General features: G+C 37.0%; 1 protein-coding gene across 1 annotated transcript in view; it reads right to left on the reverse strand.

Annotated features, from left to right (window-relative positions):
- Window positions 1–887: 887 nt before the first annotated feature.
- LOC132101234 (segment polarity protein dishevelled homolog DVL-3) overlaps window positions 888–27,512 on the reverse strand; it is a 32,015-nt gene continuing 5,390 nt past the window's right edge. Inside the window, exons 2-15 of the mRNA XM_059506007.1 lie at window positions 24,205–24,274; window positions 17,293–17,417; window positions 10,489–10,637; window positions 10,275–10,410; window positions 7,641–7,734; window positions 7,486–7,555; window positions 6,767–6,906; window positions 6,614–6,690; window positions 6,456–6,523; window positions 5,447–5,596; window positions 4,590–4,721; window positions 3,442–3,609; window positions 3,110–3,325; window positions 888–2,158 (exon numbers count right to left, since the gene is read on the reverse strand). Of these exons, the coding sequence (XP_059361990.1) occupies window positions 1,800–2,158; window positions 3,110–3,325; window positions 3,442–3,609; window positions 4,590–4,721; window positions 5,447–5,596; window positions 6,456–6,523; window positions 6,614–6,690; window positions 6,767–6,906; window positions 7,486–7,555; window positions 7,641–7,734; window positions 10,275–10,410; window positions 10,489–10,637; window positions 17,293–17,417; window positions 24,205–24,274 (1,954 nt within the window). The 3' untranslated portion in view covers window positions 888–1,799. The remainder of the gene's footprint in view (window positions 2,159–3,109; window positions 3,326–3,441; window positions 3,610–4,589; window positions 4,722–5,446; window positions 5,597–6,455; window positions 6,524–6,613; window positions 6,691–6,766; window positions 6,907–7,485; window positions 7,556–7,640; window positions 7,735–10,274; window positions 10,411–10,488; window positions 10,638–17,292; window positions 17,418–24,204; window positions 24,275–27,512) is intronic.

A 27,512-nucleotide genomic window follows, 5' to 3' on the forward strand; every position in this document is an offset into this window, starting at 1 on the left:
ACACTCCTGTACACTTTTAAAAGTGCACTTTGTAATTGGTGCATCTCAATAAATTAGAATGTTGTGGAAAAGTTCATTTATTTCAGTAATTCACCTTTTCCTTCCACTCAACTTTCTGTTAAAATGCTTGGATACAGCACTCTGATCACATCCATGCCACGCCGAAATGAGGCAGTAATTAAAGCAAAAGGAGCCCCTACCAAGTATTAAGTACATGTACAGTAAAAGAACATACCTTCCAGAAGGCAAACAGTTCACTAAAATATGTTTCTTTTGAAGTGTTTTAATTTGTTGAAATAGTGAATTGGTGGGTTTTTGTTAAATGTGAGCCAAAATCATCACAATTAAAGAACCAAAGACTTAAACTACTTCAGTCTGTGTGCACTAAATTTATTTAATACACGAGTTTCACAATTTGAGTTGAATTACTGAAATAAAAGATTTTTTCCACAACATTCTAATTGATTGAGATGCACCTGTATGTCAAATAAATAAAAGTTTATATTGAAGTACATTTTAAACCCGTTTTAATAATATTTTGGCATGCTTTAAAGAAGCACACTTATTTTAACGTGTTAACCATATTACATACATGTTTCAATAGAAAAAACATTAAAATATACTTTAGTTTATTATAAATGCTTTTCAGCACATTCTGCAGTACACTTTAATCATATTTCCGAGACAACTTTTGTTGTCTGTAATTATGAAATAACTAATTGCATTTAATATAAATCTAAACTATATTTAAATGTAATTGTAATTAACATGCATTTAAGTGTCCGAAGACGTCACATTCAATTTGCACTTGTGCTTCTTCTTTTGCACAACTGCAGAAGAATAAAAGTGATTTCCTTTTCAACACAAAAACTAGAAAAGATGCACACTCAGTGTTTAGGCAATAAACTATATTTATAAATAAAACAATTTGTTTTGTTTTGTGGTAAAACAGTGTACAGCGAGTATTAAATTGAACCATTCAATACTATCTGTTTCCAATAATTAAAAATGTGATAAATGCATCAGAGAAAAAAAAGAAAGAAAGGTTTACAGAGAAAAAATGAAGCAGAGTGCTGATGGTTAATGATGACAGACATTAACATATTAAGAATTGTGTTGTTTGAGGAAGAGTGAGAGTCTCCATCTTATAATAAAAATAATAGTGCATCTTCAGGTTGCTTTAGGAGTGCTGATAACATTGAAACATTGAAAAGTCCTGTATGTAAACTTAGAGACTCTCTCTTTTTCTCTTTCACTCTCCACCATTCTTAGCAGAAAATTAAAGCCAAAGATATAAAATAATTTCCAAAGATTCTATCTTTTGATAGTGCTTGTCTTTTTTAAAAATCATTAAAGACGATTTGTTCATCCTTAAAAAGCAAAAGGTCCTCACTTCCTTCTCATATCATGCTTTTCTCTCCCACTTAATTTAGTTCATCTTTGATTGAAAAAAATTTCTTGAGGTTAATAAACCAGTCAGAGGACAAAATCTAAAAATGCAGGTAAAGTACATACAAAGTACACAAAAGCCAGCAAGCAATCACCTTCATCACTGCATCGCACAGAGTCTCCTTAAATCAGAGACCTCGGGTCTCTGAGGGCATGATGGGATACGTGATCTGTTCCAGTCTTCTTCACTGAAGAAAGTGCAAGCCACAGGACACAGGAGGGACATTAGGAGGGACACTCAGCCACTAAAATATCAATGCATCTCTTTTTTGTCTTCCTCCTCATCTTTTTTTCTTGATTTCACAGTGCCTTGAGCATGTGAGCTGACCCTCGGGGTCACCTGAAGAGCATCACATGACGTCAACGAAGAACTCACTGGGGTTCCCCATGGCCATGCGGAAAGATTGGCGCGAGGCTGTGAGTTCGGGCGGCACCGAGGCCAGGTCTCGTTCTGGAGGAGAGCCCGGCGCTGCTGTTACGAGTGGCTGTGTCTGTGGCTGTGGAGGGAGGCCGGGCGCTGCACACACCAGGCTCTGGACGCTGCGGATGGTGTGTTCACTAGGGGGCGCCGCAGAGCGCTCGCTGGGAGCCTTCTCTCTTTTCTCGGACTCGCTGCCACTGCCAGATCGGCCTCCAGACTCTTGCGTTCCAGCTGCTGCGTTTGTGTCATTTTTACTGCCGCTTCGATTCGAGCCACTGCTTCGACTGCCTGTGAGCGAAATGAAAGAAAGCACAAGAAAAGTGAGACTTCCTGTTTAAGTCTAATTCTTTGGGCACTTTTCAATGTATTCACCTTGTCATCAGATTAGATATAATAAGGGCAGAAAAGCTGACCACAGGATCAGGAAGAGGCATTAAGGGGCGATATTAGCCCCTGGCAGTGATCTCCTGGGCATTTTTCTTTATCGTTGTGAGTGAGTGTGTGTGCATATATGCTGTGTGTGTGTGTATATATATATATATATATAAGTATATAAGTGCTGGGCAACCATTCAAATATTTATCACATGTTTTTCTGTGATTAATCGCATTGTTATGCACAAAATTCAATAATGCGTTCAAAAGTAGTGTATTGTGCACTTCTTTTATTTAAAAGTACTGCTATATGAACAAAAGTGCAATAACATTTGGTTTGCAAACACTTTAAACAAATAAGGTGCTTTTTTACAGCAGTATTCCTTTTACATAATAGCAGTTAAAATATTTATTGTTAATCTCAATTTATAACATTTAAGCATTTGACCCCCAAAGCCGGGTTCGTTTGACTCGTTCAGCCGTCCCTGGCTCGGTTGGAAGAGATGGACCTAGTTAGCTCTTGCAAAACATCTGTGAAATTCTTTAACAATTTAATTTTTTGTATCTCTTTTAAAAGTTTATTTTAAAATGTATTCCTTGGATGCAAAGCTAAATTTTCAGCATCATTACTCCAGTCTTCGGTGTCACGTGATCAGTCAGAAATCATTCTAATATGCTGATGCTGAGCAGAACTAAATGTAACGCCATACGTCTTAATTGCAATGTAATCATAATAGTTTTATTTAATTGGGCAGGTGCAGTTTTTGCCCCCATATCCTGATTTGGAGGGCATTATTGTTAATTGTGGTAGCATTTATGCCCCAAGCCCCTGGTTCATTTCTGCCCCTGATGGAACCGGTCTCACCTTCGCTGTGCGGGCTGCCAGCGCTGCCGCCCCCCGCAGTGAAGCTGTAGCCGGGGTCGTGCACAGGGTGGGGATTGTACGGGTGAGGGATCGGGTACTGATAGGGGAACGTGAGCGGCCAGGGAGCTACACCAGGGTGAGGCAACGGAGCCAGAGTGTCCTGGTCAGACGCCCCACTAGAACCATCATGATCATGCAAGGAGAGACTGGCCATATCTGAGACAGAAGAGGAACAAACAGGAGGGACGAGAGTTCACTCCAAATGAATAAATAAAAGATGTTTGATGTGAAAGAGTGGGGACAAATCAAAGAACCAAAGATCAGGAACTCACTGCCGCACAGGTCACCAAAGATGTAATAGCACTGTTCAGAGAAGGTGATCTTGTTGACAGTGTGCCGGATGTAGCCAGCTTTGAGCAGGTTGCTGGCGTATTTGCGTGCCTCCCGTCTGTCAGTAAAGCCCTCGACGTGATGAAAGAGCCAATCCACCACATCTGAACCTGAGAGGAAAACCAATATTTTACTTCTGAAGACACTAGTGGAATATCCACATCCAACTTCAATTCAATAAATTCTCTGAAACTAATTATTATTTAAAACAATAATGATTGTTACCAATAAAATCAAATGCTAAAGTGGTTGTAAATTCACCCTTGTGAAAACGAAGTAGCCTTTAGAAAAGAGTACTTATTATGGAAATAATAACTATTTTGAATTTGACTTTATAAGAATATACTGAACTGAGTACAATACATTTGCGTGCTATTTAAATAAAAATGTATTAAATAGTTTTATTAATTTATACTAAATGCAGTTTTATTAAACTAAAGAGTGCTTTTTAGCCCACTTAAGTAGGTAGTAAGTAGTAAATATATTCGCAATTATACATTTGAAATGATAAAGTTGAACTTAAGTATATTTAAAATACTGTAAATTATCTTTTAACTGTAATATCCAATATCACATTACAGTAAAATTATGCTCAAGTAGTACATGTGCTTTAGTATGTTATCAACACATCAAAATAAGTGTACTTCTTTAAAGCAAAAGATTATTAAACATACTTAACACATAGTATTTAACAGTACGGTAGTTAAAGAAGGACAACATAAGCATTCCATCTTTAAAGTAAAACATTTAAAAAGTGTACTTAAGTGTGTTGGAGAAACAGTCATGAAAGTGTTTCTCTTTTTAAGTGCCCATAAGCGGCCTTTTATTCAATTATTATTCTATATTATATTACAGTTTTTACAAAAATATACTTTCAAGATATGAAACACTATAAGTGTACATTCAATGCAGTTAATCACACTTCTTTTTCACACAGGTATAAATGGATAGATACTGACAATGATAAAGCATCAAACATGAGATCATAGATTAAAAAAAAGGAATTTATTATGAGGACCTGTTTATCGCTTTTGGTGGCATTTTCACTTCATGCTAAAGTGAAATGTTAAGAGAGAGGCCACAGGGTTACCTATGAAGGCGTTGGGGATGGTGATCTTTAGCCACATTCTGTCCCGCACCTCCAGGCCTGACTCTGAAGATGCCATTGCTTTGGCTACTGCTGCCATGTCGCTGTGGATGGACAGATGGAAATCCTCGAACCCTGCAGAGTGAAGCACAACGAGATGGTGCACGGCAGTCTACAGATGTGAGTCAACTACAAAGACGTGCTCTGAACATCAAGATGTAGCCATCATCAACTGATCTAGGAGGAGTTTCTGATTTCTCCAACATCACAAATAAATCTGATTTCCCCTGTGAAAAAGAGGTTTGCTTAATTGCATTTAATGTGCGCTTGTAGTGTACTTTACATCTTAAAAATACACTTCCATGACTCTCTTAACACTTAAGTGCTCTTAGTAATAATGTCAAATAAAAAAGTGCATTTAAATCATTTATTTGTCATTTATTTTACATGCTTTAAAGCTGTACAATTGTGTTGACTTAACATACTAAGGCACACTAATACAAATTTAAACTATAATCATTTTTTTTAAAATTGTAAATAACATGCATTTATGTGTAAACATTACTTTCAGTTCTTAGTAATGGATTCTATTATTTTTAGTATTTTATTTACAAGTATATGTAAACGTATTCTAAAGTGTACTTCTTTTTCTGTATGGTCTAATTTTCAGTGTATAATTTGTTCATGACTACTCACAAATCTTTGATTTTAATTTGAAACTCAGTTGGTAAAGGCTACGGTCAGAGCACAGTAAGCAGTGGGTTGGCAGATGAAGTCATCCTCTGGTGACAGACAGTCATCCTCTGTGTACATCCACAGTAGAGGTGGATTATGGGAAGGGTGAATGGATAAACACTTACGCTCAGTCTCTGGAATGGAGCTTGTGATGGAGGAGCTGGTGGAGGTGATTGTGCTCATGGAAGGGCTCATACCGTACACTGGGTACGCCCCTGTCATGGCGGCAGTGTGAGACACCCAGGCAGCAGGGTCTATGGGACGGATCGGCTCACCTGAACAAACACAGGGGGAGCACACAGATGCCTGGTCACTTCAGATGCTAACAAAGAGGTCAAAAACAGTCAAAGAAAATGGTTTAATTTTAATTGTGAGAGTGAAATGGTTGCGAACAGCACTTCATGTTTAAAAGAATAGTTCCACCCAGAAATTACATTTACTCAACCTGAGGCTATCCAAGTTTGTTTCTTCATCTGAGAAATTCAACATTAAACCAATTGCTTACCAGTGGATGCTCTGCAGTGAATGGGTGCCGTCAGAATGAGAGTCCAAACAATAGATAAAAACATCACAATAATCCACAAGTAATCCACAGCAGTCCATCTTTTAACATCTTGTGAAGTGAAAAGCTGCATCTTTAGACATTTTAACTTTAAACCACCACATTTGGCCAAAATTCAAGTCCATAATCCATAATGACACATCCTTAAGTGAAAAAGTCCATTCCCTCTCACATCTAAATCCACGGATATATTTGTTTAGAATTTTTTGGACTGTTTTCAGAGCTTGAACAAGATGTTTTCACTGGAGAAAGCAATATAGAATGGATAGAAGTGCAATCTTAAATATGTATTTGTTTCTTACAAACACGCATCTTTTCACTTTACAAGACTTAAACTGATGGACTGGAGTGGTGTGGATTACTTGTGGATTATTGTGATGTTTTATCAGCTGTTTGGACTCTCATTCTGACGGCACCCATTCACTACAGAGCATCCATTGGTGAACAAGTGATGCAATGCTACATTTCTCCAAATCTGATGAAGAAACAAACTCCTCATCTACATCTTGGATAGCCTCAGGGTGATTCAATTTTCATTCTTTAATAGCACTGTAACGCAGTAGCTCTCTTACTTCGTGGGAGGGCGAAACAGCTACGAGGGTTTGGATCCCAACATTTGGCCACAGTCAGTGTGATGGGTCTGTAAATGTAAACATAAACCAAAAAATCATCAGTGCTTATATAAATCTCGTTTAGTCTATAACGGGACATCACCACGTCCACTTCTTACCCAGGTTTATGGACGATCTCTCGCAGCACCCTCACTGCATCATCATTACTCATGTTCTCAAAGTTGATATCGTTGACCTACAACAAAACAAGCAACTCTTAGAAATCACAAACAGCCAGCATGATCAGGAATATCTTACAGTATAAAACAGACCTGCAGAAGCATGTCCCCAGGCTCAATGCGTCCGTCAGCAGCCACTGCACCACCCTTCATGATGGAGCCGATGTAGATTCCTCCATCACCCCTCTCATTACTCTGCCCAACTATACTAATGCCCAGAAAATTATACTTCTCTATAGTAAGACGGAGAGAGAAAAACAAAATGGAGAGACGAACAGTAGACTACAGATTTAGTAATATGAGAATGCAACATTTTAAATTGAAACTTTTGATAAAATGTAAAAAATAAAATAAAAAATCAATCCCCACTTTCAGTTGTTTTTTTATTAAACAGTCTCTGGTAAAGATTTTGTGCAACTGGATCTTGGATTTCAAGAAGTTAATACTTTTATTCAGCAAGGATGCACTAAACTGATCAAAACTCAAAAGTGACAGTAGAGACCTTTATAATGCTACAAAAATGTCAAATAACTGCTGTTTTTAAGCCTTCAGTTTATCAAAGATTAGCACATTTTCCAGCAGCAAATCAGCATATTAGAATGATTTCTGAAGGATCATGTGACACTGAAGACTGAAGTAATGATGCTGAAAATCCAGCTTTGATCACAGGAATAAATTACATTTTAAAATAAAAAACAATGTTTCACAGTATTACTGTTTTTACTCTATTTTTGATCAAATAAAGAATGTTAACAGAGTGGTGCATGTTCAGCAGCAGACACACACACAGATAGACATGCGCACATACTCACCCATGTTTAATGTGACAGTGATGATGTTCAGAGACATGGTGGAGTCAGTGATGCTGCTGAACGATGAGGACTGGAGAGATCGAGAGAAAGAGAGCGAGAGATGAGGACACACTGATAGAAACACTGATAGCCATGAGGTTTATCTGGACTCTCACCCGCTCCATCCTGGGTGCTTTAGGTTTCCGTCTGCGGCGGCGATGGCGTCTCATGAGACGTGACGATGTGCTCTGCTCCGTGGAGCTGCTGAACCTGTAACAGATGACACACCATCTTCAAAACATCATATTCAGCCTGAAAATGTCTTTTGTGCACAAATAATGCACATTAAAATCGTCTCAGCTCTGATTGGTCCTGAGAGTCACGTGATGCTTACCAGCCAATCATCTGCTTTAGTGTAGTAGTGTATCAGAGCATGGAAAACCTTGCTTTGTGTTGGCTTTCCAGAGCATGTGATCTGAGTGTACATTAAGTCATCTTCATGAGGAGATGATATGAGAAGCCATAAGCTACAATTAACATGTTCAGACATATCTCTGATTCTAACAATTATACTGGATCTTTTTGTACATATAACTTTATAATGTCCATATTCATATGACCTCTGTTGAGATTGGCCTCTTTACATGTGAAAAATACCAGCATAGTTCACACTGTCATTGATTTTATTATCTTTATGCAAAAATACTTTGGACCCTTACGATTTTTAGGCATTTTTACATTATTTTCAGGACCATCGAGCAAATCTGTCTTTTGATTCTCATTATGGTAATACAAACTACAGAATGTCATTCTTATTACTGTAACATAGAAAATAAAAATTAACATATTTTAATACTATTATTATTATGCATACATCAGCTTTTGTTGTATAGCCTTAAATCAATAAATAATTTAAATGTAAATTTTTACTTTAAAAAAATTATTACATTTTATTTTTATTAGTGCTGTCAAATGATTAATCGCGATTAATCACATTCATAATAAAAGATTTGTTTACATAATATGTGTGTATACTGTGTATATTTATTATATATATATATATATACACAAACACATGCATGTATATATTTAAGAAAAATATGTTATGTTTATATACAAAATATATTTATATATTTAAAATATAAGAATATGAATATTAGATACCACTTTAAAATAAGGTTCATTAGTTCAGATAAGTTAACTACTTTAGTTAACATGAACTAAGCATGGACAACACTTCTAAAGCATTTATTAATCTTAGTGCAACCATATTGTAAAATGTTACCGAAATGTATTTATTTTACTAAAACATAAAATAGTATTCTTTACTGAAATACAATAAAAAATGGAGTGCATTACTATAAAGAAAATCATTTGTAAATAAAATACTGAGAAAGACAATATCAGATCAGATGCACTACAGTAATGTGAACTGAGGCAAATTGTCCTGAAATTTATATCACATTGGAAACAATCTTGAGGATGCTAATAGTACAGTAGATTAAATCTACTTGCAAAATATAATGTTTTCTTTCTTTACAGACTGACTGACCATTGTGCGGTTTAAAGACAGGTTTATTAGAAATCACAGATGCCACAATAGCAGACTGGCAAGGGAAAAATAAACTAATATAAATTACTGCAAAAATTGTCTCCACTAATAACTAGAAAACAGAAAATATAAGGACCTAATTTAATGGCTTTTTAATGAGTTTTCTTGTCTGGTTGGATCAAATGATATTGATATTTATCCCAACATATTAGGAAATGCTTTCAACATAATTTTTTGGTAAAATAAGATGCTGCATACAGAAATGTATAAATTAAAATACTAAAAGAAAAAATATCTTGGTTGCATGAATTTCCCTTAAGAATAATAATATTATTATTTTGAGAAGTAAAACATACAGTAGTATTACACGGCTGTCATAATTTCTTCAAGTTAAACCAAACTTTTATTTTGGTGGTTTGTCGTGAAGATCTTTTGAGTTTCAAGTTTGTATTTGATTGTAGTTATTTTTCTCAAATTAAACTTAAAGTGAAGAGAATCTCAGAGCAGATGAAATTCATGTGTTAATGTCTGCATACATTGAAACACAGTGAGCATCACGTGTGTTTGAGTTTGTGTAGTACACCAAACTACACGGACTTACTAGCAACACGCACTGACTGGCTGTTGTTTTTGTTTATTGCTGCTGTTAGAAGAATCTACATTGAGTAAAAATGTGACCCTTGAGCATAAAACCAGTCTTAAGTCTCTGGGGTATATTTGTAGTAAAAGCCAAAAAAAAAAAAACATTATATGGGCCAAAATTATTGACTTTTCTTTTGTGCCAAAAATCATTAGGATATTAAGTAAAGATCATGTTCCATTAAGATATTTTGTAAATTTCCTACCATAAATATGTCAAAACTTAATTTTTGATTAGTAATATGCATTGCTAAGAATTAATTTGGACAACTTTAAAGGAGATTTTCTCATTATTTAGCTTTTTTTCACCCTCAGATTCCAGATTTTCAAATAGTTGTATCTCGGCCAAATATTGTCCGATCCTAACAAACCAGACATCAATGGAAAGCGGATGATGTATACGTCTAAATTGACGCTTATGACTGGTTTTGTGGTCCAGGGTCACAAATGTCAAGCGCTTATCATCGTATTTACATTATTGACAAATTTTCTTGTGATCTTGATATGAAACTGTTTTCGTCCCGGCCCTACATCAGACATCTGTTTCCAAAGAGTAAGAGAAAAGTTTTTTTTTTCCGTGACTGGTGTCTTGACACTCGTCTGTGAGAGCAGGACTCACCTGCTAGTGGAGTCCTCCTCCTCGGAGTCGAAGAAGCTGGTTGTGTCCAGCTCACTGCTCATCAGCGTGGACGAGCTCTCGAAGCCAGCGATGTCCGGCCTGCGCTCCGGCCGCGAGTGACCGTTCAACCGGCCTCCTGCAGCACACAACACTCATCAAACAAGCCTGTGTGTTTCCTCGTCATTAGCCAGGACTGACTCGTGGGTAAACTCACCATGGTCGTGTGTATCTTTCCTCCGAGGCCTCTCTCTCTCCCTCTCTCTGTCTCTGACTCTCTCTCGATCTCGGTCTCTTCTCAGCGATGGACCCACCTCAGGCTCGGTATCATTGCCCAGGTCACCCTGACTTCCTGCGGCATTCGCACTGGACCAAAGAGGAAGATGAAGATGAAGTGATGAAGGACGAGTGTCCAGAAGACAGATGCTGAGTAATACGTGCCACACACACAGTTCACACATGAAGGCTTTTTAAAGAGAACTCTTTTACAATTAGTCATAGATGAGCAAAACCATTTCTAAACAGGTTTTACTTAATGCAAAATCAATCCATAAAGCATTTGTAAATCATTGGGAATATGAAAGAGTGTCATGTTAGAATCATAGACACCTCAACAATTGACCTATTCAATACAATTAAACTAAATCACTGCGATGAACTGCAGTATTGAACTAAGAATGTAATTCATATTATAGTCAGATAAAACTACAACCATTAAAAAAGTTACTTGAAATTCCATACAGAAATATATATATATATATATATATATATATATATACATACACATACACACACACACATTTATTTTATTATTATTATTATTTTCTTGAAAATATACTAAACAGAAAATGGCCCAAAATATATTAGTAAATATATAATTTATGTATAGTAAAACATATAATGTTTGGTATATTTTGAAATATATTTATACAATATAATTTTTTTAAATATATTTTTAAATAAAATAAAAACTTTTACATGCTTTCTTTGAGTTAGCTGCCAACAATTCTCATTTTTGTAACTCGAAGTACTTAAATAACTAAAACTAAATAAGATAAAAAAAATATAATAATAATAATAAAAAAATTAAATAAAAAAATTACTAAAACTTGAACTAAATTTTACATGAAAACAGAAAATACAAAAATTAAATTAAATTAAACAGATAATATATTTAATAGTGTTTTCCTATAATAGTATACTACTGTTATAGTATATGAATGATACTAAAATAACACTGGACAGAACACATGCACAGACAGTATGTGTTTCATTAGCCTGTCACGCCATAAACAAGCTTAATGAGCAGCATTTTCTAGCTAACTTAAAAGCTATAAAGCATCAATAGTACACAAAATGTGTACAGTAACATTCCCAATGAAAACCTAATTATGGCTAATAACAATTTGTAACTCAGAAAGTTCCTGAAGGTATCATAAATGTCAGCTGATCCTGTGTATTGGGGCAAAGTACAGTGTTGAAGTGTTTCTGTATGTGAGGAGATCTTCGTCCATGTGTACTGAGGATCAACAGCAGAGGGAGATCACAGGATTCGGCTGTATTTCTCCAAACTGCTCTTGGCCTGTGTTCAGTGTATGAATAATTAACCTGCACATAAACACACTCACACAGAGGGGAGTCATGCTGCCTGACAGACAGAACAGGAAACACACACACACAGACAGGAAACACCAGCACGACAAACAAGTATGCACACACATGTGGTTACACACAGATAAAGACACCCACTGACCAACTATGCCACAAACAGACCTGTGGGGAAACCCAGAAACATGGAGGACCACACACTGATATGAACAAGAAAATAAAAAAACATCCAAACCTATATAAGGGCTGCACGGTTTTGTCAAAATAAATCATTTTGGTATTATTTTGAGAGTGAAACTTGAACTTTGAAATCAGTAACATTTAACGTCCCAATAGAGCGAAACAGTAAGCGCCCTTGTTCAACAGCTTTTTGGTTTTGGATGCATTTTTTCCAATTCATTTTCTCTACAGGGATTTATTCAATGCAATTACATGAACTTAAGTGTGCTTTTGTTGGCTTAGGACTTAAGTACATATTTATATTTCATAATTACTTCTAAAGTATGGATGCGATTTGAAATTTTCCTTTCTCTTTGGAGTGTTACAAGCTCTTGGTGCATGAAGAGGCTCTGTAAAGTTGCAAAGACTAAAGTCTCAAATCCAAAGAGATATTCTTTATCAAAGTTAAGACTTGTCTACACCCCCCAAAACATCTCGTTCAAACACACCCCCACGTCTACATCACGATGTGGGAAGATTTACATAACATCGCCCAAATGCTCACACAAAGCGTGACTTTTATTCTCTCTGTTGCCGCCGGAGCCATTTCGTGGACGACGTGTGTGTTTCATTGTGAAAGTGAAACTACTTCGTCTGGTCTTCCAAAAGAGTGTTTCAGATCACACATTTCATGGAGGACGGTTTCTTGATCCTGGGAGAGAAGACTAAAATGCTGGCTGTTCTTACTCACAGACTGTAAGTACGTTTAAATATTTAAAGGATTTGCCACTGATGATTCAAATGTAAGTTTTGAGCAGTGTAGAGCAGCTGTTCTCAATTCCAGTCCTCACGCCCCCTGCTCTGCACATTTGATATGTTTCTCTTATGGCTTCAGACGTGTGTTCTATTCAAACGTAAGTGCCCTGCAAAGTGGACATCACATGATTCCAGTTTGAAGCAAACATATATGTTCCATTCAAAGTGCACTGAAGTGAGCGAGGCGTGAATTTAAATTGTATTTATTTAGAGAGGTATATGATGTCTCATTTGTCCATGTGTGAAGACACTGTGCAGCGCAAATCCGTGAATGAATGTAAACTTCAACAGATTTACCCTGCTCAGGGAGTAGGGAGCAATGAACACTGTGTAGGGACCATGTCAATAGCCGCGTTTCCCGTGCTAGTGCGTGCCAGGGCCAGTCGCGTTTCCACTGTCACTTCCAGGGCTTGATCGTGCCTCGTTGGGGCTTCCTCGGGGCAAACGGCCAGAGTTTTTTGGTGCGACAAAAACCTTGGGCCAAAGTGGGCCAACTGGGACTAGATGAGTGGTTATGAACAAAGGAGGAATTTCTCTGCGTCTGGAGAGCATCAGCGCCGCGGATCATTTCATAAAGCAAACAAATAACACCACCATTAAAAACTTTTTAAAATAAGTTGAGCTCAAAACTCACTCTTAGTCAGCAGCGAGTGTTTGAAATAACTTGATCCGATGTGGATTATAATCACCATACAATAAATATTTATAAGCGATGCAAAACACTATGCACGCTAACATTACCATAGTAAACATGGTAAATATGACCACTGGCGAAATCAGACGTCACCCTTTTAATCTCTATCACAATTGTGTATTTATTTAGTAACATATTTTATCCATCATAAGTCTCATATCGAGAGTTCCGAGTAGCCTGTCATAAAAATATAATAGCCTAATGGTTTTTGTTTGGGAGCCCTTATAAAAATAAAGAAATGACCATTCTTTCCATAGCCGGACAGTTACAGAGTACATTTACTTGAGTACAATAATTAAGTACAATTTTGAGGGATCTGTACTTTACTCGAATATCATTTTTGGGGAGTACTCATGACTTTACTCAAGTACATTTGAGCGGCAAATATTGTACTCTTTACTCTGCTACATTTCTATCCATAACCATAAGTACCCGTTACTTCTTCGGCCCCGTCCACACGGAGACAGAGTTTACCCCAATCCGATCTTTTTTTTCCTCATCTCAAGAAATATCCGCGTCCACATGAAACCACAAAACGATGAAGTATACATGTCAGACCAGCATGTGGCGCTGTAATTCTGCCACAGAGATGCACTAAAAACGGAGAAGAAGACATGGACTATGCTCATAAACCTTGCTCGTGGTACACAAACGAACATGGAACAATACATTTATTAATCTGTGTTAATGTTAGTTAATAAAAAGACAATCGTTCAGTGTTTGTTCATGTTTTTGTTGCTGTTAAGTGATGTAGCGGTGTTTGATTAGGGGCGAGATGTGGGCTGATGACTTAATCGTTTCAGAAAATATCCGCATTCGACATCCAGACCAAAACACGCCTATCTGATACAAAATTTGTGGACGAAAAAAATGAAAAAAATGTGTTGTTTCCCTCTCAAACGTGATTGGATTGTGCAGGCACCACAGATTTTCTTTAATCATTATTATTTTCTCTTCAGGTTCAGAGGTGAGTCAGAAGATTGCTATATTGCCTTCTTTGCTGGTTTAGGTTTATCGATTTGATTGATTTTTGATTGATTTGATTGATGAAAAAACTGAGAAACTCACATGTACACACAATTGTTAGCTGAATTTTCTTTTCTGATATTACACATTAATGTAAGCAGAGCATTTGCTGTGATGTTCTTGAGTATGAGGTGTGTTTAACACAGTCAGGTTCAAATGTGGGTGCAGAAATTCCATTAAAACTCTAGCAGAGGTTTGTCAGAGCGTTGCTATCGTGCTATTGCCTTGTGGGCAAGTGAGAAATGTTAAATAACGCAACATGGTAAAAAGATGAAAATGACTTGATTTTACTTTCAATTCCTTTTACATTCTCCAAGGTATTAACATAAAAAAAATTTCATGACTCCATGTAGGATGTTTCTGTACATAAATGTAAGCACTGTGGCAGTTGTAATGCAATATTTAGAAAATGTACTCTTGTACTCTTGATACTCAAGTACTTTTAAAAACAAGTACTTCAGTACTTTTACTTAAGTAGACATCTGACTGTAGTACTTTTACTTGTACTTGAGTAAAATTTAGCAAGGGGTATCTGTACTTTTACTCAAGTAATGAAGCTGTGTACTCTGTCCACCTCTGATTCTTTCTAAATGTGATGTATAAAGGCTACTGAGACTACAAACAGACAGAAACAGACTCGACTGAAGAGCAGACTATGTTCATAACGCTTTATTTCTGCGTGACTAATTTTCAATCCTAATAAATTAATTCATTATGATGCAAGAAAACGACCACTTTTATCGTGTTCGTTTTGTGATCGCGCTATTTCCAGTGACTTATTTCTCATTAGTTTTCTGATAACTTCTCTTTTTTGGTGAAATGATGAGGTTGCATGACATTTTTCCTGAGAGGCGTGTAAAGGGCGGGTTTTAGTGAAGCTCAGCGGAGCTTCTGACCCCACAGTGGAAACGCAGCGCTATTTTGGCCTCGTGCTACAGGTCCTATGCTATTAGCCCCACCCAGCCCGATTAAAGCACTGGCTTGCACTGGCCCGACAGTGGAAAAGCGGCTAATGGGAACACAGTTCATGCAACACGTTAAAAGACAGTATAAGTCATTATAATCTGCAATTATGTCCCCACTGGATGCAACAAATGCCTCGTTTGTAATGGGTTTTAATTGTTCTTGTCTTGTCACTCCGGGACACGTGCCACAGTATGTTAAGGGGCGTAACATTTCCGTCAGACGCTTTGGCATTCGGCCAGTCACAATGCACTGGATATCTGGCCAATCAGACCACACCTCGATTTTCAGACCGATGAGTTTTGTAAAAAACGATGTATTCAGAAAAGCGGTGCATAGAGCAGAAACAATAATGTACAGTATGTGTTTTTTAACCTTATACTGCATAAACACATTTCATTACACCAAATACACAAAATAATGTTCTTTTTAACAACATCATATGACCCCTTTAAAATAGGCTGCATCACATTTTAATTAGCTGTTCAGATCTAATAGCACTTCACCTCCACCAGGTCTTTTTCTTAACCAGCTTCACATTCCCGTCAAAATGAGCACTTAAAGCAATCAATGCCTTTGTAAGTAAAACATTGATCTAAATTGATGAGCAGGTCTTTCTTTGAGGGCCTGTAGAGTTGATTAGATTTACAAGTAACAGGGCCCCGGCTTATTGGAAAATTTGAACACGCGTGGATCTGAGACTCGCACAGCTCCTCTTAACACACTCCTGTGATCAGCCAGATGTCATTAAGGGTATTGACGTGTAAGCGCTCTTGGGGTTAGGGCTCTGATTAGTTCACGTTAAAGGAAACTGGTGCCTTTGAGACCGAAGGGTAATGAGTTCATGTCAACACCTAGCACTTCCGGTCTCTAACCACCTCCAGTGAGTGTATCTGACAAGATCACAAACAACATTTAGAATACTGTGTCCTTTCTTTAAGTTTTTATTGTTTAATTGTTTTCTGTTATAATACATTTTCCTATACTAGTTTACTATTCAAAGAAAACAACAACAACAAAGCCATACAGTGTGAAAGCTGTGGCTACAAAACGTCTGGCTCAACCTGTGGTGTGATTCAGAGGCTGTTTACACGACAAGGTTTTCAGACATAAACGGGACACTTTTTATGTGTTTTGCCTGTGCGTTTAAATGACAACAGTGTTTTGGGGACTGAAAAACATAATTTTGGAAATGGGTTTCAAAGTGCGAGTTTTTGAAAACGCCACCGTTATCGTTTTTCGTGTAAACACCCAATATGCTCAGTATGTGTTGTTTTTAAAGACAAATGCGAACAAACATACACAACAATGGCGGAGTATTTGGTAGTTGTTGCTGCTCAAGAGTTTGCTAACACTTCATCAGCAAAGTGTGAATTTACTTCACCAATACTACAACCAACAGCGGAGACGCATCATATATAACATATAATCGTCTGACAGCGCCAACTACTGGTCTGGCATACAGCATTTCTGCCCGTTTTCACAGAAATGTGTAAATGCGAATCGTTTTGAAAACTTTGTCGTGTATACATGAAACTTTAAAAACGCAAAAACATTTCCGTTTTTGACTTCATCAATTGTCGTGTAAACATAGTCTTATAGGTGTGACTACCTGCTTCAACAATGAGTAATGGGAAAGCATTTGAGTAGAAACAACTCACTCACTCACTCACTCACTCACACACACACACACACACACACACACACACACACAGATAGAGAAAGACAGTGTGGGATAGCTGTGGGGTTACTGACTGGAAGGAAGGGGGTCTGGAGTCTCCGATGCCTCCTGTCCTCTCCAGCGGGGGCGGCACATCAGCCTGAGAGTCTGCACACACTGAACCGCCGTCAGAGCCATGAGAGCCGTCTGCAGACACCAGCTGTACAGAGACACAGAGAAAGAGTTACTTTATAGGGGTGTAAGAAAATATCTATACACGTGAGTATCGCAATATTTTGTTTGGTGATACTGTATCGATTCTCAAAAACGGAATATCGATATAAAAAAAAAAAAGTTTTGTTTCGAGGTTATGTCTTGACCGCTAGATGGCAGTCTTCATCTCTGTACAAATCCTGAGTGACAGGAAAAATTAGCATTAGAGCACGCCACTAATGTTAGGGGTTAATATAGTTCGCTGCTAGTAATGGAGAGTGAAAGATTTGTCCCACTTCATGTTTCGGTGTACAAAGTTGAAGTGTGCCGTCATTTGGGCTTTTGTGGTAACGTCCACTGCGGGACTGTGGTGCTCGCTCTGCCTTGGTTCCGCCGCTCGCCGCGACCCGTGTGAGGAGGCTCGTGCAGGGAGCAGCAGGTGGGAGGGTTGCCCTGTGACTGCAGCTTACTCTCAATTTGGGGGGTGATTTGTGCAGTTTGTGCGGGGTTAGCGCCGCGGTTTCAGGCGATTCCACGCGGAAAATAAATATAAATGGAAATATTTCATACTTATTTAGAAGCGTGCGTTCCGCAAGTGAACGTCGCTTGATTGTGCCAGCCCAAAGAATCACAGAAGTCACTTTTACGGACTTTTAAATTAAATGTTCCCTTCTGGTGGAATGACCGGCCCAACTCAATCCGAGCAGCTGAGTCCTTAGCCATCTTCAAGATTTCTTTATTTGACCCTCTAACTTTAGCACTCACTATTCTATCTGTTGTCTTTTTATTTATTATATTATTTAAAAGCCCTTGCTACGTGTACTGTGTTAATGCTGGGTACACACCAAAAGATAATCGGGCTGATTCCGGGCCGATTTCCCCCCTTCCTATAATCATAGCTATGTCCCGATTATCTTGATGGCTCTACAGATTATCTTATCAGATTTTCTCTTGGTGTGAGGTGTGATAAGAGTGTCCGAACCTGATCACGAATCGTAAATATTCAACATGTTTAATATTTCCGATCAGAAATCCTGATGTGTGGGGGGAACCCCGAGGACAAACGCGCGCACACTCTGGAGATTATCACGTGAAACGAAACAATATCCAATCAGAAAGCGTGATGATGGAAGACGGAAGCAGTCATGGCGCAGCACAAAGTGAAATTGATGTGGACAGCAGAGATGGAGGATCAGCTTGTTGATTTGTGGCAACAGCACGAATGTTTATACAACGTGTCGTGTATGAAATCATTCCAAACACTATCATTGCAATTTCTTCCTGCACATCGTCCACCATGCTTATTCTGAAGTCTCGTGAGATTTTGCAAGATTTCCTGTGTTCACAGTGAGACTCTGGTTGAAAATAGGCTTGTTTGAGATGTGCCTTGCCTCGCCTGAAACGTAGACGAGAGTAGGCATCTGGAGTAGGGGTAAAAAAAGACCTTTGAAGTCGGACACTTCCTGAATCTCGCTCTCAGCAATGGAGGAGATCGCGTTCGCGTTTTTTAATCACAGACGAAGTGGATGTAATCAAAATACCACTGTTTTGTCACCATTTGCATCAATTCCTTTGTTCTGCTGAATACAAAGGAGGAAATTTAGAAGAATGTTTGCAAACAACGTCAAAGCTGCAAGTTTGCAAGAAAGTCAAAGCTGTTTTGTAACAAACATTCTTCAGCATTTCTTCCATTGTTTTAAGCCAGACCCTGACACTTCTCAGATGAAACCACACAAAGATGAGGCATAGTGGCTAACCAGTCCATTTAGATATGTATGTGTGCATGTATATTTTTAATGGACTGATTTATTAATTCACAAAAACATACAATAGAATAAAGTGAAAATTACAAGAAGGAAGAATTCTAATTAAGAGAAAAATAAAATAAAATAAACACATGTCCTAATTCTTAACTTCACTAGGCGTGTTTTGTTTTTGTTTAGTTTGCATATATATATATATATATATTTATCCCCCTTTACTCATACGGCACAAAAAGTGGTTCAATAATGTTGAATATTACAGGGACTGATTATTGCAAATGCAGATCCCACTGTGTTCTGGTTAAAAAAAAAATATTTATTTATTTTTTAAGGTTTGCATAAGGTGGTGTGTTCTTAATGACAGCTTTCATTACAATACATACTATTCCTAAAATAAGAAATATCCCAATATATCGCCTTGCTAACAGAATCGCAATGTATCGCAATATATCGTATTGCAACCCCTGTATCGTGATACATATCGTATCACCAGATTCTTGGCAATACACAGCCCTATTAGTTTATCTACAGCAAAGGAAGTTAAGCTCTATCTACAGCATATGTGACATGATTGAAAATGTCTCATGCTAACATGCCAGTATTTACAACCATTCAAAGGTTTGGGTTCTGTCAAAATATTCTTTATGTTTTTTTTTAAAAGAAATGTCACTTAATAAAGCTGTATTTTTTTAATTAAAAATACAGTAAATGTTGTGAAATATTATTACAAATCCAAAGAACCGTTTTCTATTCAAATATATTTTAAAATAAAGTTAAACGGTTACTTTTTGCAGATTTTTCCTGTGATCAAAGCTGAACTTTCAGTGACACATGATCCTTCAGAAATCATTCTAAGAACAGAATTAATTTGAAATATAAATCTTTTGCAACATTAGACATGTTAGAATGAGAAATTAGAAATTCATGCAAAAAATGGCATCATTCTTCTAAACAGTTGTGTATGATAGATATATAAGCTTTGTGTCTATATTTTATAAACAGTTCATTGAATGGATTTCCCATTGTACAAGTATCACTGTAAGTGTATAGAACTGAACTTGTATTGAATCTTAATCAAAAGTGTACTGTCCACTTAATTTTCTCCATGTTTTAAAACCAACTGAGATCTGAGGGCACAAGGGGCATGTCATAGTTTAGGAGAGGTATAAATGAACCAGAATGCCATGAACCCTATAATAAAGATCATTAGGAGTGTCTTGGAAAGAGAGCTTTCACATGCCTGCTGGAGAAACAGAGAGTCTCTTATACGACCACATCCGCTCTGATAACGTCCTGCGACACTGGACACGAGTCCCAACACCACCCTAAATCTGTCTGATTGAATCTTCTCGTTATGGAGGGGATATTTCAGGAGTGTTTTTCACCCACCCTGTGACTTCACTTAGATAATCCAATCACAGCCAACATGGAAGGAGACAATGTGCTTTAAGAGCACAGCAGCACAGAGAAGAAGCAGCCATTTTTCACTTATTACACCTTGGGTGATACTTATTACCTTTTGGGTAATAGTTTTCTTTTTCTTTTTTTTACACTTTCCCATATTTTCCACAATCTGAAGGAACAGCTCAAATAAAAAAAGAAGAAGAAAAGAAAAAGAAAGAAAGAAAAAGCACAAACAGATATGTTAAAATAATAAATACAAAACCATCTAAATAAATAAAGTTTATTTTTATGATACTCCTTGTAAAATGGTACATGCAAAACATTATTTAGGCCTGGTTTAAGATATAGCCAAAAAAATAGACATTTGAATGAAACATTACATAAAATAGTAAACTTAACGTGATGCATATTTGCCTGTTACACAGAAATTAAAAAGAAAAGAAATAGGTACGATTTCTGTAATAGTAGTAATAAACTGAAAGTGTTTTCAATACACACTAACCAGGTTTATGTATTTATCATAAATAAATCCAATCTGTTTTACACAGTTATGTTTAATCGTGTGCATAACTGAATATATTTAATTGTTTTCATGATGAACTAATTTATGCCGAATTAACAATTAGGATAAATGCATTTTGAAAATATGATTACTTAAAAAAAAAATAGAAGCAAATAGTTAATAAATTATGCCATTTTGTTTTGTAAATAATTTTAATCTAATTTTTTTATGTATGAGTGATAAATAGTTTATTAGTTTATGTTAAAACTTCTGTATGGAAATTTGATATGCAACTTGAATACATAAATCTTACATTTATGTGTGCATTTGAGAAAGAAATGAGGCCAAAAAGGGCATCCATAACTTTTAGAACTTATTTGATTTGTGAGTGTGTGTGAGTGTTTTTATATATATATATATATATATATATATATCCCAATAACTAATCTGCCACAATAAATTGCTTTTCTGGCAGCAAATGTTAATACATTGTAGAATTTCCTGTTGGCAGATTCTAGATCTAATTCTAATTGATGGATGCCAGATATAAAATCAAATGTTGTGTTTTACAGTAATAACCAGCTGACTACTCCCAGGTGTTGAAAGTGATGCAGTACCGCTCTGATCACTAGATGGCCCTCCAGCACACTTGAGTTGCTCTTTCAAAGGCTGCGAGCTCTTTGACGGACAGAGCCAAGTCCCTCCCTGCCCGACAGCTTCCACAGGCTCAGCTCTGCATGGGAAAGCTGCTGGTGTGAATCTGAAACGGGGGCAGTAAGAGGACGTGCATATTTCTCTGCCTCTCCTGGCCGCTGCATTGGAAAAGCGCATCTGAAAATGGCAGGGAGTAAAGCAGCCATAAAGAGCACACCTTGTGCTTCTCTGTGGAACGGGAGATTTGAGAGACGGGAATCTGGCTGCATGTGTGAATGTGTGCTTAAATCCATGTGAAGGAATAGTTTGTGTTTCTCTTGGCTGAAAGAAACAGGGTGTGTACGTGTGTGTTTGGAAAAGAGTCAATCAGAGGGAGGTGATGCAAATAATAGGCAATGTGAGAATGTGTTACTTACATGTGCATTCATCTTTCAATTATACAGCGGAACGTAAGTGCATTGAAATTGTGCAACCAGGTGTAAGCAAGTGCCTCTGACTGTGTGTGTGTGTGTGTGTGTGTGTGTGTGTGTGTGTGTGTGTGTGTGTGTGTGTGTGTGTGTGTGCGTGTGTGAGAGTGTACAGGAGTGCGTTTCTTGCTTTAAAGTCAAAATGAAATGCTGTTTAAAACCAATTTCTGTAATGTGATGTATTTCAGGATATCAACATGAAGTAATTACAGTACATATTAAATTCAATAGGTCAAAATAAAGAGTGCTTTTTCATCCTCTTATGTAGGACTTACAGTACAGTAAGTACATCTTTACATGCACATAAACTACAATTTGAAAAAACAGAATTTGCTGCAGAAGGAGAAGGTAATATATATAATAATTTGTGTATACAACAAATTATGAGCTACAAGCGCATAATCTACGAAGGAAACACTTTTACCGAATAAATTCCCTAAATTCCACAATTGCTCATCAAAAAAGACGTTATTTTGCGATGGGACAGCATGAAACTGGACCAACCAATGGACCGATCTCATTGCACAGCATCTGAAATGCTAGTTTTGTCATTCTAATATGCTTGAGCAAAGTCTCATCAAAGTGCTTTGTTGTAATTAACTAAAAGAACTGCGTTCACAAGCAGCAGACTCTAAAAATAAGATAACATGACCGTGTTTCATCAGCGCACTCTGTAGCTCATAATTTGTTGTATATACAAATTATTATACATATTACCTTCTCCTACTGCAGCAAATTAAGTTTTTCTTTGTGATATTTTGCGCAAGTTAATCAGGTAGTGATGATTCTGGGTAGGGATGAAACAGTGCTTTATTTGCAAATGTTTTATGCAATATTCCAATTTTGCGCATAAGTTAAATTCCTAAATTTAAATGGAAACCGCTATTATTAAAGTGTACTGACAAACGTACTAACAAGCATTTAAGGTAAACTAAAATAATGTATATGTCATGTTTTTAAATAGGTTACATTTATAATTACACAACTGTAAAGATGGAGATGCAGTTTATAGACATTTAAAACATATTAACTTTAAATGAAATTTGAACGGCATAATACAGTTTAAATAATAATCTACTTTACATGAGTTTTAGTAGGTTAGTCAACACATCAAAATGACTACTTTTAAGACATGATGAATGATAATTTTAAATGTACTTTAAAGTAAAACATTTAACATTATTGCCAAGTTCATTTTTTAAGAGTGTACAGAAACTGTTAAGAAATACAGTTATATAAGTGAACTCTAAGCACATTCAAGTGGTCTTTTATTTCATTAATATATTATTTGCAAGTGCAGTTTTTAAAAAATACACTTTAGATTTTAAGTACACTACAAGTGTATTTTCAGTATAATAAAGCTCTCTTTTTTTCACAAGGGTCCTGTTAACAACCGAATAATGTACAGAATGGGATTAAAACTTGGTGGAACAGATCTGCTACGCTGCTGCTGCTGCAGATCAAATACAGAGACTAACTACTGCCAAAACATCCACAGATGCTGCAGTGAGCATGTAAGAAATACTGCTGCTGCACATTTAACATATGAAATAACCCCTATAATTAGCATACATGAAATCACCCTGCAGCAGATCGATACAGGTGGAGCTGGGGAAGGTGGAGGGTTTCTGAAGCACACTGCAACTGCTACAACAAGCACTAGCCAAGTTTTTGAATACTGCTGCTGCTGATATGAAAAGAACCAATCAGCTGCACCATGTGATAACGATGTCACTACGTGAGATTGAGTTAGACCTATTGAACTGCGCCATCTAGAGTTTCATGACAGAACTGTGGAAGGGGCACTTTGTGAAAAGATTCTCATGTTTTTTGAAAATGAACCTCAGAGTAGCATCTCCATCCCGCAGTGGCCTTCAAGGAGCTTTGAAGATGTGTGTGTGTGTGTGTGTGTGTGTGTGTGTGTGTGTGTATGTGTGTGTGTGTGTGTGTGTGTGTGTGTGTGTGTGTGTGTGTGTGTGTGTGTGTGTGTGAATGCTAACTTACCCATGACACAACACGTCCATTGAAACACGGTAGTTTGGCGTTGTCATCAGATATCTCCTCCTTCACCACCCTGCAGAGACAACATGTCTATTAAAATGTTTTTAGTTTATTAAAATGTTACAAAAAAACATGAGTTGCACTCAAAATATAAAAGCAAGCACTGTGGTCACATAACAAAATCCTCTTTAATTTGATTTTGCTTAATCACTTAAACCAATTATATGGTTTTGTTTGAGAAACTGAAGAAAATCTCAGTTCTGCTTGTACTATGCAGTTGGTACAGAGATCTAGCTGGTTGCTAGGTTGCTGTTGTGTTCAGTTGACTGATATGGCATCACTTGGAGGTTGCTAAGGTGTTCTGAGTGGTTGCTAAATGGTTGCTTATATCTCATGTCAAAAGAGGCCATAGTATAATTGACAATTGACTTTAAATACACCCCTAAATAAGTAAAGCCACAATGATCAGCTCCATTTATAAAAAGCCCCTCACACGTACACAGGTTAATTTAGTCATCCATAAAATAAACCTCAGAGTCCCTCCCCCTTCCCAGCTGCTCCTTAAAAAGGTGCTGACCCCTTGGACTCCTGTCGCCATGGAAACCTTTGTCAAAAAGGAAGAGGGTGAAAGACAGCTGGCTTGAAAAGCACGTGAGATTTGCAGAAACAGAGCATGTAATCTATTAATAATAAAAATCTATCTATGAATGATCATGATTGCATGCATGCAATATAAATCAAAGCCAGACGTCTATCTTTAATCACACACCAAAACAGTGGTGACGAAACAGCGGCTGTGTTATAGAACAACAGTAATAACCCACACAGGACATGCTTATTGTTTCCCCTATAGACAAAGTATATGAACTAGGGATGTGCATCTCCATAACTGAGGCAGATGCAATATGCATCTCAATGCATAGCCAACGATATAAGACATTAAAGATACATATGAATGTGTTATGATTCACCCCTATTACGATGCACACTAAAAGTGATCCGATTTGGATTAAATTCAACACAATGCGATTTAATGCAATGGAAAAAATTATGCTAAGCAATTCAATATGCTACAGATATGTTTTTTCGGTTCAGATAGTCAGCCATGTTAATCTATATTCTATGTGACTCAGGACATACCTCTGTCTCTGTTGTGATGCATCATATTCACATAGCAGCAGTGATGAGATAATGTGCTTGAGAAACAGTTCATAGAGGAGAAACCAATCTAAATATAAAATATCAGTCACTAATTATTGGTCACTTACTACATAATAAAAGTGTAGCACATCTACTAATAATAATATATAAATGAATCAGTTTTCACCAATGCAAATTTGTTAGAAACAATGCATTGCGATACAAATGGCAACTTGTATCCGATTATGCACACTTTTTTTAAATCGATGCATCGCATTGTTAACTTTTATGCTGATGCATCGATGCGAATCGGTGAATCTTACCATTCCTAATGTGAATGCAAGCCACTCTCAGCTTCGTACAGCCCATCTGATGCATATTGCATATAAAAAGGCAGCATTTGAGAACAACATTCAATCTGATCCGACTTGGCTTGCTTCACTGTTTCCTCCTCTAGTGTCTAACTAAATCAATATTAAATGAATTCAAACTGATCTGATGAAATCTTTTTTACATCCACATTAAGGGATTTGTGTCATGCATCATTTCTCTTTCTCTCTCTCTCCCTCTCTTCTTGCCAGATGAAGCTGATCTAATGAAACCCTTCAACAGTGACTGTATCTGCTGAATTCACATCTGTTCAAGTGATGAGTCAGAGCCTCTCAGGCTCAAGATCTCATTCCAACTCCGTGTCCCAATACACTTGTGCCTATATACGTTTTTTCTTGTGCAATACAGCATACAGAAATGCGATGCTGTTGAGTTTGGTGGACGCCTCAGAATGCTTCATGTATTATTGTGTGTGTGCATATTTTATCCCATGCAGAGTATGTAGACTTCGGCATGAGCATGATGATTGACAGCTCTCAGTGAATTCCAATCTCAGCACTTTGTTGCTTTTGGTGAGTGGATTTCAACTGTTCCACAGCACAGACTCTAATCCTGCTTGGGCTATGCAATAAAAACTCAGTAGGGATGGTGACATAAGAGGCTCAGAGAGCAGCTCTACTTCTTTCCCATTCTGGTTTTCTCCTCTGCTCTCCTCATTCCTTTGGCCGCATGAGTTCTGAAATCCTCAGTTTGGATAACAGCAGAAATCCTTCTCAGATATGAGTTATATTTTTACTTGAATGAACAGTTCAGCCAAAGATAAAAAATCTGTCATCAATTAGTCACCAAGTCATTCCAAACCTGTATGACTTTCTTACATGGAACACAAAAAGTGAAATAAAATTTACTAAATCATATAGTAACCAGGTTAATATACAAAAAGTACTAAATATAACACAAAGGGAAAAAAAACCCATTAAAAGTGGTGTGTATACAGTAACTATCACAGATGCAATGAAACGGAAGTAGTGAGATCTTTTCTTCCATATTGTGATGCACATCTGAGTGTTATTTTATGGTGTCCTGGCTACAGTGTAATTATACATTTAAATACTGAGTAATATTAAATACATTGATCAGGGTTAGGATGAGGGTTTGTTTTAGAGTAAGTTGCATGACATTATGCATAATTTATTGTAACTACTATATAGTATATGTAACAAAGACACCATAAAATAAAAGTGTTAACATGAGTAAAAACATGTACACAATAAGTGCACTGTATGAAAATTAACTTAGCACATATATATTTTGGAAAAGAGCAGCATGAACATTCTTTCAAATATCTACATGTAAATCTTTTTGTTTATAAAAAAAAAAGTCATATTGGTTTGGAACAACACCATTTTTAGTGAACTAACAGCCTTTTAAATGATTGAAATAGTCTATGCTGGGTGATTAACAGATGGATGTCCACATCTTTGCAAGGATCTTCAGATATTCATGGCTTTCTGCCTTCCTTCCCCACATATGCATCCAAACCTAGTCCCTTGTGACCGAGTCTGGTGTGACTGACAGGAAATCTTGGTTTTATTACAATTGTGCAGGGGTTTCCGACTCTTTCAAAGATCTTTATTTGTAACAAACACCATAGCTTATTATTCCCCCGTTTATATATTTCTCCATCTCTTTTCAGTCTACTTTAGCAATAAAACATAAAAGCGCTCCAATACTTGCACACACAGACCTTCATTAGACTGGCCCAGTGGAATTGGGGCAGTGTGTGCAGATGGCTCATGTGTGTGGACAGGCCCATTGATTAGCTGATCTCTAATGAAGAG

Source organism: Carassius carassius, chromosome 23, assembly GCF_963082965.1.
Source record: "Carassius carassius chromosome 23, fCarCar2.1, whole genome shotgun sequence".
In the NCBI taxonomy this organism is placed as follows: domain Eukaryota; kingdom Metazoa; phylum Chordata; class Actinopteri; order Cypriniformes; family Cyprinidae; genus Carassius; species Carassius carassius.